At 39.4% G+C, this 12,629-nt stretch overlaps 1 protein-coding gene across 3 annotated transcripts in view; it reads right to left on the bottom strand.

Moving 5' to 3' along the window:
* Nucleotides 1–12,629, bottom strand: part of LOC113494476 (hormone receptor 4) — a 48,924-nt gene that overhangs the window by 5,934 nt on the left and 30,361 nt on the right. For all 3 annotated transcript variants that reach the window (XM_026872841.1, XM_026872842.1, XM_026872843.1), the window contains 4 exons: nt 5,313–6,416; nt 5,020–5,234; nt 4,541–4,936; nt 3,204–3,396 (listed from right to left, as the gene is read on the bottom strand). In XM_026872841.1, coding sequence (XP_026728642.1) covers nt 3,204–3,396; nt 4,541–4,936; nt 5,020–5,234; nt 5,313–6,416 — 1,908 coding nt within the window. The remainder of the gene's footprint in view (nt 1–3,203; nt 3,397–4,540; nt 4,937–5,019; nt 5,235–5,312; nt 6,417–12,629) is intronic.

Here is a 12,629-nt window from a genome sequence, read left to right as displayed (position 1 = left end):
CTTTCCGCTCCGAGAGTGAAATGCTGTCCCGTTTTAGCTGACGTAACTAACTCTACATTATTATACGCAATGCGCTTTTGAATGCAATGCGACACTTTTGTTTCTATACGGGTTAACAACCTATCACCGTTTCAATTAATTACGTACTTAGCGCTTAGTGAGCGCGACACGTGTTGTCACTGATTTAGATATCAACTTTAGCTATAAAACGAATACTATGCAAACAAAATCACATATAATAAAATACGGGATTGTCATATGAACCAATACAACAACAAAAACTTCGATACGTTCCTAAAATCCTAATGTATTACTCAACATGGCGAACACGCAACAAACATTTTGTTACAAGTATCTAATAAACACACACACAGGCGCAGCCGGCGCGGGCGCATGGTTGCGCAAGCGCTTTCCATTTCACCGTAGTCCGCTAGCACAACTATGGAACAACACATGAAGTGAAAATAAAAAATTATAGTACTGCACTTTCCTCCTTCGAATCTATTATGTAGTTCATAAAGAAATTTGATTTTATAAGCATGTTCGCATTGATTGATTAACGATTAGGTAAATGCGCAGTTGTTTGTTAATGACTCGAGCTGTTTTCAATTTCCTGGTTGTCTTTTAAAGATGTTTAACGTATCTTGTAATTATCAGACTGACGTACTATTAAATAATTCGGTGTTTTCTTGTTAGTTAGTGTATTACCTAATGCTTTTAAGTGTGGTTGTTTTAATTCATTTTCATGTCTTTTTCTTAGAAGAAGTTATCTTAGTTATGTTTACTGTGTATATACGTCGAAACAAATATTTTTTAACTTTTTTCGTATTTTCTTCGCCAGCCAGTAACGTTTCTAATTGAATGACATAATTTTGAATGATTGCAATAAACGCAGAAAGCGATTCAATCAGCTCGTATGTAGGTTATCAACAATATCGGAGCCAATTCTGTTTGATAGTTCGCTTCATTGAGAACCTGTAAATAAGTGTACACTCGGCTTTGTGAACTGTTTGCTGTAGATCTCAGATTTGATAACGTTATAGCCGTGACTTTATTTAGAATGAGGAAAAAGGCCGTATATTTGTTGCCAGACTATGTATTCCTAACTATTATGATGGTTTTATATATGACAGTAAAGAAAAATACATTGTTTTTTTTTAATGACGGCAAAAACATTTGACTGTCGTTTAGATTTAGAATTTGATTTGTGGCCATACTGCAGTGGTTTGGCAAACAAATTCCGTCATTAATTTAATGATGTAAACGACAATTTCAGAAGCGATTAAGACTTTATATATGAACAGTTTCTTGAGTACTTAAGTACGACGTTGGGATGGAGTAAAATGATTAATTATCCGAGATCAGGCTTCGGAATGACGTCATAATCTCTTAACACATACTTGAAGTATTCTACATTTATACATAGTATGTTCAGTTTAATTTACATAACCGAAGTGCAACATAATACGCGGTATTTCCGAACGCTGCTAAACACTCACTGAGTACTTTCATAGTTTGATAAACAGCGCACCTACTTGACGTATTAATGTGCACGTTGCTGGCGCAGTGAAAATAATTTTCAAACATGGCGCTAGAGCGTACCGCGACCCACTTACAGCGATAACACAGGATGTCACAGTTTCCCTGCCTAGTCCACTAGGACGTGTATAAGGACTTGTTTTAGTATTCAATCTCTGAAGGCTGGCCAATCTTACGCACAGAATGTATTGCGTCTTAAACTAAGTTATTTAAACTTCACGTCTTCGGTGTAACTAATGAAATTACGTTTCAACTACTTTGTTTATACAAGGCTATTGAGTACGTACGTTGAGTGCGGAGTGTCTTTTATATGCAGTCACAATGCCGTAAATAAATTCGAAATAGTGACTTTATGATGGAAAATCTGGACTTCTGATGTATGATCTTTTTGGAAGGGAGCTGTACTAAGATGTCTTATCAGGTCAATATATTGACGGAGTTTCGTGTGTCAGTAGAGTTCACCGAGTGAAATTGTTATCAATGTACCGAGTGCTTCCTAATCGGTGTCCACATCTGGGTTACTTGTGACATAAATCATAATATTCCTAACCAAGTCTGCATTGCGTATCACTACGTATCAAGTTTTTTATTGTTCTGTCATATCTCGCATTGCGCCGATTAATCATTGAATAAACTTTACCGTTAGACTTTCGTATAGAAAGTTTTAAGCTCTATTTTTTATGATAAATTGATGTATTGTTGCATGGTTTGCGTTTAACAATTGAAAGTGTAGTTATTTCTTTTGAATACGGTCAAATTTTCTAAATAATTTGTCCATATTTTTTTCTAAGACATGCTAACAATAGTTTCGGTTCCTATGATTCTTACGTCAACGTCATGTCATAAAGGAGTAGAATAATGTTTCAGACGTTGACGGAGGAGGTTGGCTAGCTTGCGTAATGTAAGTGACCTACATGCATCATGGGCCGATGCACCCCTCGCCAGCCTCTAACAGGATTACAATGCGGTGCGTTGACTTGTGTAGTCAGGAACCGACACATCTTTGTTGGTTGACCACACTTACATACTATACAAACTAGCAAATAACTATGAGCCTTCAATAAATTCAAACCTATTCTAATATAGACCGGCAATTGGTTTTCTGTGGTGAAATGTTCGGTTTTTTCATTCTTTTTTAAATTATACGACGATACGATAATTGTTATAAATTTATTTAAATATTTTGTAAACAAGGAAGTGTTCCATTCATCTTATTTATTTAGCCTAAATACCAGTGAACCTTAACGGCCTGCAACGCGGTGAAAGGTTATCCAGCTACCGATTAACACATTTTGTTAATAAAAGATTCATCTGATCTGTCCATTTGACGTCAGAGTTATTAAAATATTTTTGTGAAGGTATTGACATATTTAGTTTATTAAACTATGATATATAAATGTAATATTAGGTTTCTTTTATCAATAACGAACAACTTGACATTTAAATTTAAATAACGCGAATGTTTTTGTTTTTGAAGCCGATGTGCTAAATTCAAATATAATAAAATTCTGTTCCTTTTCTTGTTTTTGAATTTCTAACAATCACTCAGAATAATTTCTATGACTGTTGTTGATCTTTGACTAAAGTCTGAAAAAGAGGTTGCATAGCTTCGAAATCCCAGATTACTAATAGTAAAAAGGTTACAGCAAAGAGTTGTCACTCACCCTGATTAAGGAGTATGTAGACTTTAAGGCAGACGTACTCCTCCATGCGGAGCTGGATGCGGCGGAAGACGCAAGTGATTTGAGTCATCTTCTCCACCACCAGCCCCACGTCGAGCCGCAGCTGCTCCAGCGTAATGGGGCGCCCCATCAGCGAGGTCAGGCAGTTCTGCAGCGTCCGAAGGTTGGCGTTTACCTGTTGGGGAAATTAAGCCGGTTATTTCTATGTAGAGTTGTAGAAGTATAGAATTTGAATAAGAAGTCAAATCAATTTTATTAGGTATAGCTGAAAAGATTTTATCATCAGTACTGCTTCCGTCGTTCTGTCTGTATTTTTTTATTATTTTAATGATCTTTTTTGTTAAGAGACATTTTATCTACATTAAATTGAATTATATTTTTTCTGTCAATTATTCAATTTGCTAAATAACATTAGCTTGATAAATAGCATTATTCAAGAATGTACTATTCACTCCATTGCTAGTTCGGTTTTGGTAGACACTCATGTATTTTCCAGTGCGCTTTGTTTTCTATAAAACAATTGCAATACGTTCATTTGACAATAACTCAATGTTAATAAGGTAAAGCGTTTGCCAACTCTCTTCTGGTTGTTGCCTATTTGCGTATAAAACATTCATACAACTATTCCAATCGCAAATTATAACGACGACTAGCTAATCCATCTGCATTATTTTGACGTAAAAAGGTGTGGAATACCGAACGTAATATCTTATATAACGTAATATCGAATGCATAAATAAGAAGGAAATGCTCTAGACAATGAAAAATACTTTCTGTACTAGGTTTATTACGGCACCGCACCGGTACGCGGTTTACGTAACACGTGCAATTCTTAGGTCGTGATCCTGTTCGTTGCATGTTCAAGCGAAATCATTTGTATACAATTCCTAACTAGACAAACGATAAATAATATAAATACAGCTAATTTACCACTACCAAAATAGTTAAACTTGATTTACAGTCGAAAGTGAACAATCGAACGACGGAATCAGAAGATAATAGAAATGTTCGCTGTATAGAACAGCATTAATTGCCTAGAGTAAAGCTGGTTATAGCGAATGTGCAAACGTCCGAGTGCAACTAGTTGTCTGGCAGCCGCAGCCGGCGACTTTCTACCGCGGTTGCGCAAGCGATGCAGATCACGTAACTGCACTCCGGCGCATGTGCGGAAGTCTCTGGAGCGAGTGTGACCCGAAGCGTGCTTGAGCCACATCTAGGGCTCGTTAGACAAATTGTGTGGAAAAAACACTTTAATGCGTCTTTCGTAACTACTAATCTACAGCTGCCGGCTTCAGCAATCAATTTACGAAGGCACTCACCTCTTGCATAAAGTCTTGTTCATGGTCCGACGAGGGCGGCGCGTGCGCATGCTTCCCGTGCATCGCTTGGTACGCCGCCGTCGTCAGTACTGAGATCTCGTGCCATTTCTCCATCAACAGCTTGGAATGTATTTCCATAGGTATTTCCATGATAAATGGTAGTTTTTTCGTCCAAGCCACCATTTTGTGTACGATCGAGTCTCCGATCTTACACAGCTTGTCCCCAATTTCTGAGGTGTCGTGGAGCAGGTCGGGTAGATGTCGCACCGTCGCGATGTCCTCCATGGCATCGCAGTCAATCAGCGCTCGGATCATGTGTAACGCCCTTTCGAGCGGTATAGAACGATCTCGCGATGATGACACGGCGCTTTCTAACCGTGCTCTTAAATGGACAACCTGAAAGTAAAGGGCAGATGTTAATATCAGAATGTTTAGCTAAATACCGTAACTCACGATCGGTATTTTAAAACTTGACGTACCTCGCTAGGATTTGTGAGTGCAGTCTTAAGAATGGTGCCGTTAACGAGGTGTGATGGGATAGGCGGTAAAGGGTCTTTAGGCTTCTCAGGAGGTGACGCTCGGCTTGTTGTCGTCGCTGCCTTATTTGCTTTCTTGTGTTTTTTGTATTTTACTTTGTACAGGTTGTAAACCGCACCGCTATTTCTTCCGCCCGGCATCCGGTCTTCCCGTACGGCTGAAGTAAAAAAGTTGTTAAGAAAATGCCATTAATATGACGTGAATGAGGAAATAATCATTTGATGTCGATACATACCTTGTAAAACCATTCCTTGTTCAATACATTTTTTGAATCGGCAATATTGGCATCTATTTCTTTGCGCTTTTGTTATTTCACAGCCACCATCAGCGACGCACGTATAAACTCGTCGGTTCTGTACAGTCCGTTTAAAGAAACCTTTACACCCCTCACATGTGATAATGCCATAATGCAGTCCTGTGGCTTTATCTTCACAAATCATGCAGATCATTGGTTGTTCATCTTCATCTCGCTCAGCCTCAGGTGCATAAGCTCTAAGTTCTGGTCTGGGTAGTGCCAGCGCGCTCGCTCCCGCCACCTGTGACGCGCCCGCCACATTACCAGCCGCCGCGCTCAGGTTCAGCGCGGTGATCTGCTGGTGCGCCGGCAGTTGCGACACGTCACCCGCCCATAGTAATTCCATGTTCAAGGGAGGCCCACGTGGCCGCCTTAACTCACCACCTAGGTTAAGTAGTAGTCTCGCAGCCGACTCTTCGCTACAGGTAGCTGGGTCAGGTGTGGGTGGCGTCGGGGTATGAGATGCACTCGCAGCCGGTTCCCCGCTAGGCGTGGGTGCCGGCAGCGTCCAGAACATCGTTCGAACTCCACCAGACTCGCCCATAATAACAGCGGGTGTTCCGCGCCATTGTGCAGATCCTCGTACGCCTGGTTTGGGTTCGAGTTGTTGTGGTGGGAAGTGTCCTCCGATCAGTTCTGGTTTGACACCATTTATGCAGGCAGCGGGAGGCCAGGGTCCCGGCGATAGCGAAGTATGAGAGCCCGGCGGCGGGGGAGCGAGGATACGCTGCCTGTATTGTTGGGAATCTTGGGATCCTTCAAGCTTTACAGAGGAAAGCGGGGAAGGTGGGGTCGCATCAGGTTTGTTGCTTGCTGGCGAACACTCCGCCTTGACGGGGGCCTGTGCACCCTCAAACTTGATGACGGAGTATGGTGGCGCAGAGCGGATAACGGTGGGATGGCAAGCAGGCGAGGGTGTCGGGGAGCCACCGCCGTCGAATACGGGCGGCGGGTGCGGCGGCGTGCTGCAGCCCGCCTCGGCCATGCGCGGCGACGGCGGGCCGGGGTCCGGCGACGACGTGCTGGTATCGGCGGCCGACTCGCCTGTGGGCACACAAATAGCGGTCAACAAAAGTGACAGGCGACCTCTCGTCTCAACGCGATACAAAAGAACACCATAGACTTTTTAGAAGCGACAAATAGAAACTAGGTGAAATGTCAACGACCGCGCGGCGCGATCGTAGTTAGAGCGCGCGGGGCGCGACGCAGGGACGCGACACTGCACTTCCCGACGCCGCCGACTAGATTAGCTAGCCGGTTGCGTCACGATGTGAGCGCCGCCGCTGCCGTCCCGGCCACATACAAAACTAATCTATTGTATTTATGGTTAAGTTTTAGAACAAGTTTCATCATAAGGAGTTTAATATACCAATGAGCTTAATTTCTTCAGAAGCAATCCTCGCGCTGAAGTTGAATTATTGAGATCTGATAGTATTTGGCTACGAAATATAATATTTTATATAACTATCCGGAATAGATGTGGAAAATGTAGGAAGCGTAGATGCGGGTCGCGGCGCGAGCACGAGATGCGGCGGCGCGCGCGAGGAGAAAGTGAAAGCGGCGCGAGCGCAGATGCGGCGCCCGGAAGCGTTGCGCCTGCGCCCCACACACACCACAAAGGGCTCTACGTCACACAACAATAACGCTATATATGTTATATCATTTACAAATACACACTTATAAACATTTTATATTCACTAATGATTAAAAAAACAAAATACGTGGTTCTAAAAAATGTAAGCACTGCTTACTCAAATCAATTTTCCTAGGAGGTTCGGTATAATGAGTTAATTGTAAATTCATGATAATAAATAAATATTCTAACGAAGTGAGAAAAACTTGAAAAGTGAGGCATAGTCATTTTTAAAAAAAATACTGTATTGCAGATACTGTAAAGCACAATAAATTATGGAATTAATAGTTATTCACATTAAAGACACATGATGACTTTTATTTATCTTAGAGCCTCGATCTAATGCATGCTGAAGACACAAAGAAGTAAAGGGACAAAGCACAAACGTACATCTATTTTCTATGAATTTAATAACACCCCTTAGATGATATAAATCCAGTTTTCCAATAGTTTATAAAATTCAACAAATAATAAATCAAATCATAAATTCTAAGCACGTAAACTTTACCGACTTTTTATTACTAAATCCATAGGCGTAGTCTTTACCCTCTCACGTGACCTGGCTTACATCGCAAACACGGTCAATTGTCAATAGACTTGAGGGAACTCTTATTTAATCACATAATTGTCCACAAGGGTCTAATTGCGAATTTCAAGATTATGATAACTGAAAATATGAACTGAAAACGAAATTGCGGTGAAATAATTAACTTCATTTGAGTAAAAGCGCGCGATGGCCGAGCCTGTGGGACGCGCGGGCGCAAAATTTTGCGCGGTTTTGTTTACACGAGGAAAAGTCGCGAAGAAAGTTTTCCACTGTCGGCGGCGCGACGTCGGGCGGCGGGCGCGCGCAGTGAGCCCGACCTACCGCACTCGCGGCGGCCGCCCCGCTCCCCGCGGCGCTTCCCGGTCCCTCCCTCCAGCCGCTATTAGGTCACTCCGACGGCCGTGCGTGCGAAGTGCAACCGCACAATGACTAGTGCAACGCGTGCACCGCTCTCGCTTCGAGGACGATCTCTATTTCACTTCGCGTCCTTTACCACATCATTGGTGGGGACCGATCTTTCTAGCCGCGTGATGCAATACTAGCTCTAGAGGTTCTAGGTAGACTCACACAAGCGCCTAGATAAACGTCCCGTTCTGATTACTACTTGTTTATGGCGGTGGTAACGTTGCACAATGTAACTTTTCCTGTATCTGGTTGCCTTTGGTGAGCGTTAGAGTTCATTATTTTACGTTGAGAGTTTATTGCCTAAATAGTGAGAGGTAATCAGTATTGTACTGGTAGGATTGAAAGAGTTACCGGGTAGTTTACGGGAGGGTTATGCAAGCGCGGCCTTTTTCAGTTGGGTGCGGATGAAGGATCGTTTATTCGGTCGGTGCAGGCCCGAAGGTCGGCCGCGGTCACCGACACAGGGAAAGTGGGTCACGCCGGCACCTCCCTCGCGACTCACCCCACAGCGGCGCGGCCACGTGACGCGGCGCCACCTACCCTGACGTATAACAAGACAACTATTCATTCTAGAGACTCCCCTACCACTGTAATGGATATAAAACCCCCTTTTACTATTAGGGTTGATTTATATTAAAATATTAATATTAGAAAGGAAGATTGAAATATCAAGCATTCTCATTACAGGATTCTCTGTCTCTCTCGTTCTCATGGTACCTATGATAATGTCTGTCAATCTTGACTTAAATCTCTGACCTACGTAATTAGAAAAGGTTAAATTTATCACATGAAATAATAAGATGTTAATGGCAGAGAAGATTAGATGCGATTAGATTTAAAATACATTTCTAAATTAATAGTCATTATTATAAATATGAGCACCAGCAGTGAAGAATGAAAAGTACTCTCATAAATAGATTTTATTAGTTGTCACCAGAATGAATGTCCTGATGACCTGAAGTTCCAAAGCTAAATTATGAATGAGAAATAATTCCAACGTCATATTTATAAATGAGTTGAAATTTTAATTCAACTCGCTGTGAAATGACGACATTCATTTATTTTTTAATTATTGTTTTCATTATTAAACTCACTCAAGCACACTGGCTGGTTTTATAAAAACATTAACCTCTCTCTCTCTCAGAACTTAGTTAAAAACGAACTGTCTTAGTGACATTTCGCCCTGCAATGGAAAATGGGAATTAATAGATTTTATTTTTAAATCCTCCATTGTATTAACACCATTCAAATCTTTAAAAAAATTACGAATACTTTATGAAAAAATATTTCAATTTACAGGGCTCTGCCATTCATATTCGTGTTCAAAGAATAAGCGAAATAAAAGAATTGTGATTGATGCCGTACATGAAAACTGTCAGGTAATTGATGTTTTTGCGCTTAACAATGCTGTCTGTAAATAATTATGTGAAATTTGACATCCATCAAGAAAGAAAGTGTAAAAAGGTCGGTAATGTTGACCTCTGATTTTTATTTAATGACGTCCTTTGTACTGGCTTTCCAATGCACACCTGGATTTTTTAAAGAAAATCGAATTGACATGAAGATTTTTGATACCCTAATCATTAAGTTTCTTATTACGAAGCTCGCCGATTGTGAACATAGTATCGATTCAAAACTAAAAACCAATTCTTGGTCGCTTTACAAGGGCTATAATTGAAGCCATTGTGATAATGCACTATACTCTACTCAGGTATAAAAAAAAATCTGAAAACTGATCAAAACCTATATTCACTGCTGGCAAAGTTCTTGTTACGAGTATTTCACTCAAAGCTTAATGCGCAATGGATTACCATGTGGCGATACAAACGAATTGAAAATAATGGAATTAGTATTGCAGTTGAATCTAGTAGTAATTTATTTACGCACGGCAGTAGCTGTGTTATCAAGAGACCTTCAGTTGCAGTACAACGACTCTGCGATTAGAACTTATATATGTAATTTTAGCCTGAAGTTATTCACGTATATGTAGTATTTATAGGATTATACCATTATACCTACTTGGTTTAACTAAACTTTAAATGTATTGTTCGTTGTGAGGTTATATTGTTTATTGCTGTTGCATTTTTTAGTTTTACAGGACAAAATTAAATGAATATGGGATTTATCCTTGTGATTTATTTTTGTAATTTTATTTTATGCACTATAACAAATCATCGACATATAACCAATAAGTATTGGGTAAGTATATTTTTACCTATCTAGTCACGCCCATAAAGCGTATCTGTTTGCATGTTGTCAAATTCAAAATGCGAATAATCATTGATTATTATTATCAGCGATTTCTGAGGAATGCCCATTTTTCACGCATAATTAAGTAAGTAAAAACAATGGGCCGGGTCGTTATCTTGTTAGTACGTACAAAGTGGTGTGTCACAAATGCGTGTGAGGGGCGCGTCACAGTGACGCTGACTCGCGTCATGGCGGACAGCGTCACACCCCACGTGAAACGAAACGCTGCCCTGTAGTATACAATGGACTGAATTTAAAATTCGAGTGTAGCTCAGTATTTTTTTATCAATGCTTAAAAAATATGCTTGAATATTATGGACATTATTTAAAGGCGTCCTTTTTTTTAATTTGCTTATTTCAAATTTAAGAAATCTTTTTGTATACGATTTGATTAACATCTTTACGCGGTATAAGAGTTCATAAATTTAATTTAATAATAGAATGTTTTGGCAAAAGAATTCGTCCATTCAGACTACATAATTATGTATTCTGAATCTCGAATAGGTCATTTATCATGATAAATAAACTATAAATACATTTTTTGCTTGGTTTGCTTTAAAACGTCAGACAACCGTTAGGGAAGTACAGTCAATGATTGAGTTCTTAAACCGCTTGCAGCCTCAGGCTCGAATCGTGATGTTACGTTATATGACAGTGAATTCATCTTTCTCTCATGAATTATTCACGAGGCCACAATAGCAATAATTACAGCACCGGTATTTATTGCTTTCACCTTTCGTGGGTTTACGTAAACTTTCTTTATCATCGTGACGTCAGCGTCGTTATTACGCAATCATAACAAATTAAATGTAACATGTGAAATTTTACAAGTTCATACACAGTTATGTTTGGAGATTGTACAGTTAACGGTTTTTTAAACTGCGTAGTACTTAACCGAAACTATACGCGGTTTTTTTCATTCGTTTATACTGAATATATTCATGGTTCCAGTTTTGAATAATGAATGACTATGAAACCTATTCATCATTCAGTCCAGCCGCATTTTCAATAGTTAGACATGCTTTATTGCAATGTCCAGATTTCAGATAAAACTTTCAGTTTCACTCTCTAAACAATGCTGATCAGATCATCTACTTTCATCACTAATACGTTCAATAAACTATGCTGTATAAAAAATATTCCGGTTTCCTTATATTATCTTTAAAAGTTTGAAATGTCAAAGTTAATATGCTAGTGTTTTTAATCTGTGCAGTGTCTGTAGCTTGTTGAACCGGATCTTGTTTTTGGAAGTTTTTTTTTCGCGAGTGAAAGTATAATTTCTCGAAGCCTGTCGCGACTCTCACAGCTTGCTGCTCAGCTGTTATTTAACATTTGAAGATCGTTATCAAACACTTAGTTGTTGAGCATCTTGTTGTGTAATTTGTTATCGATTTGATTGGTTTATCAGCGGAAGAAGATTTCTTTTGTTTACAAGCTTTACTCCCATTAAAATTAAGCTTCCTTCTGAATACTTATATGTTTTGCGTTATACTTTAATTTTTTAAGTAGGTCGCGTTGATTATTATACTTGAAAACAAGTTTAAATTAAATTCTAACATAAGGTCTAATGATTAGAAATATGTAAATCATTAAATCAATATCGCGATCCATTAAGATAATAGTGATAATTATTTATTCTAATTTCGAACCAATTATGTAAATAATACTTAAATGACTCTATCAAAATGATTTAATATGTTCAAAAAAGATTTCTTCTAGAGATCCAAAAACAATTTACAATCACGTTTTAAAATAAAAAGTAAAATTTCGAAGTTAGAATGTATATTTTTTAAGAACGTCATTACAAACACGAGGAGCACGTTTAAATGAAAATGAAATTACAAGTGACAAAGGACTTCACAGCGACAGAAAGTGATAGCGGTCCGTGATCCGCGTCGCAACTACGTGCGACATCTCGACACGAATAACAAATACTGGCAGACCTATTCTGAACTGTTAGAGCAATTATAGTTCGGTTGAGATGCAGTCCTGATGCGTTGGGAAGTTCAGTCTCCTTACTAGTCAATTCTTGGAATAGTCATGGTTTTGCAGAATACGGATGTGCTTTGAACTATAAGAGCCATGATGGTTCGGTTTTGGATTTTTGATACAGTACAGAAATCCTGCCGCCACCTTTCAAAGTATTGTAGTTGTGGACCATTACACGGTAGACAGCGATAGGTTGCTTCCACTGAGAATAATATAAATTTTAGACTTGACGGTAGGTCCACAAAATTTCTATTGGAAAAGTCATGGTTTTACAGAATAGGAACCTAGGACCGATCTTACGTATTCTAGTTTATCTATTTATTTGTAGTGGACAGACCACGTCGAACCATCTGACAATGTGTCATTGACGTTAACATTTATTCGTAATGTCTATAGTGTTCTTTTCTTGGGCGTGAAGACGGAAAAACATAAA

Source organism: Trichoplusia ni, chromosome 5, assembly GCF_003590095.1.
Source record: "Trichoplusia ni isolate ovarian cell line Hi5 chromosome 5, tn1, whole genome shotgun sequence".
NCBI lineage: Eukaryota > Metazoa > Arthropoda > Insecta > Lepidoptera > Noctuidae > Trichoplusia > Trichoplusia ni.
Note: the sequence above shows the minus strand (reverse complement) of the source record. Positions and strands in the feature narration are given on the sequence as shown.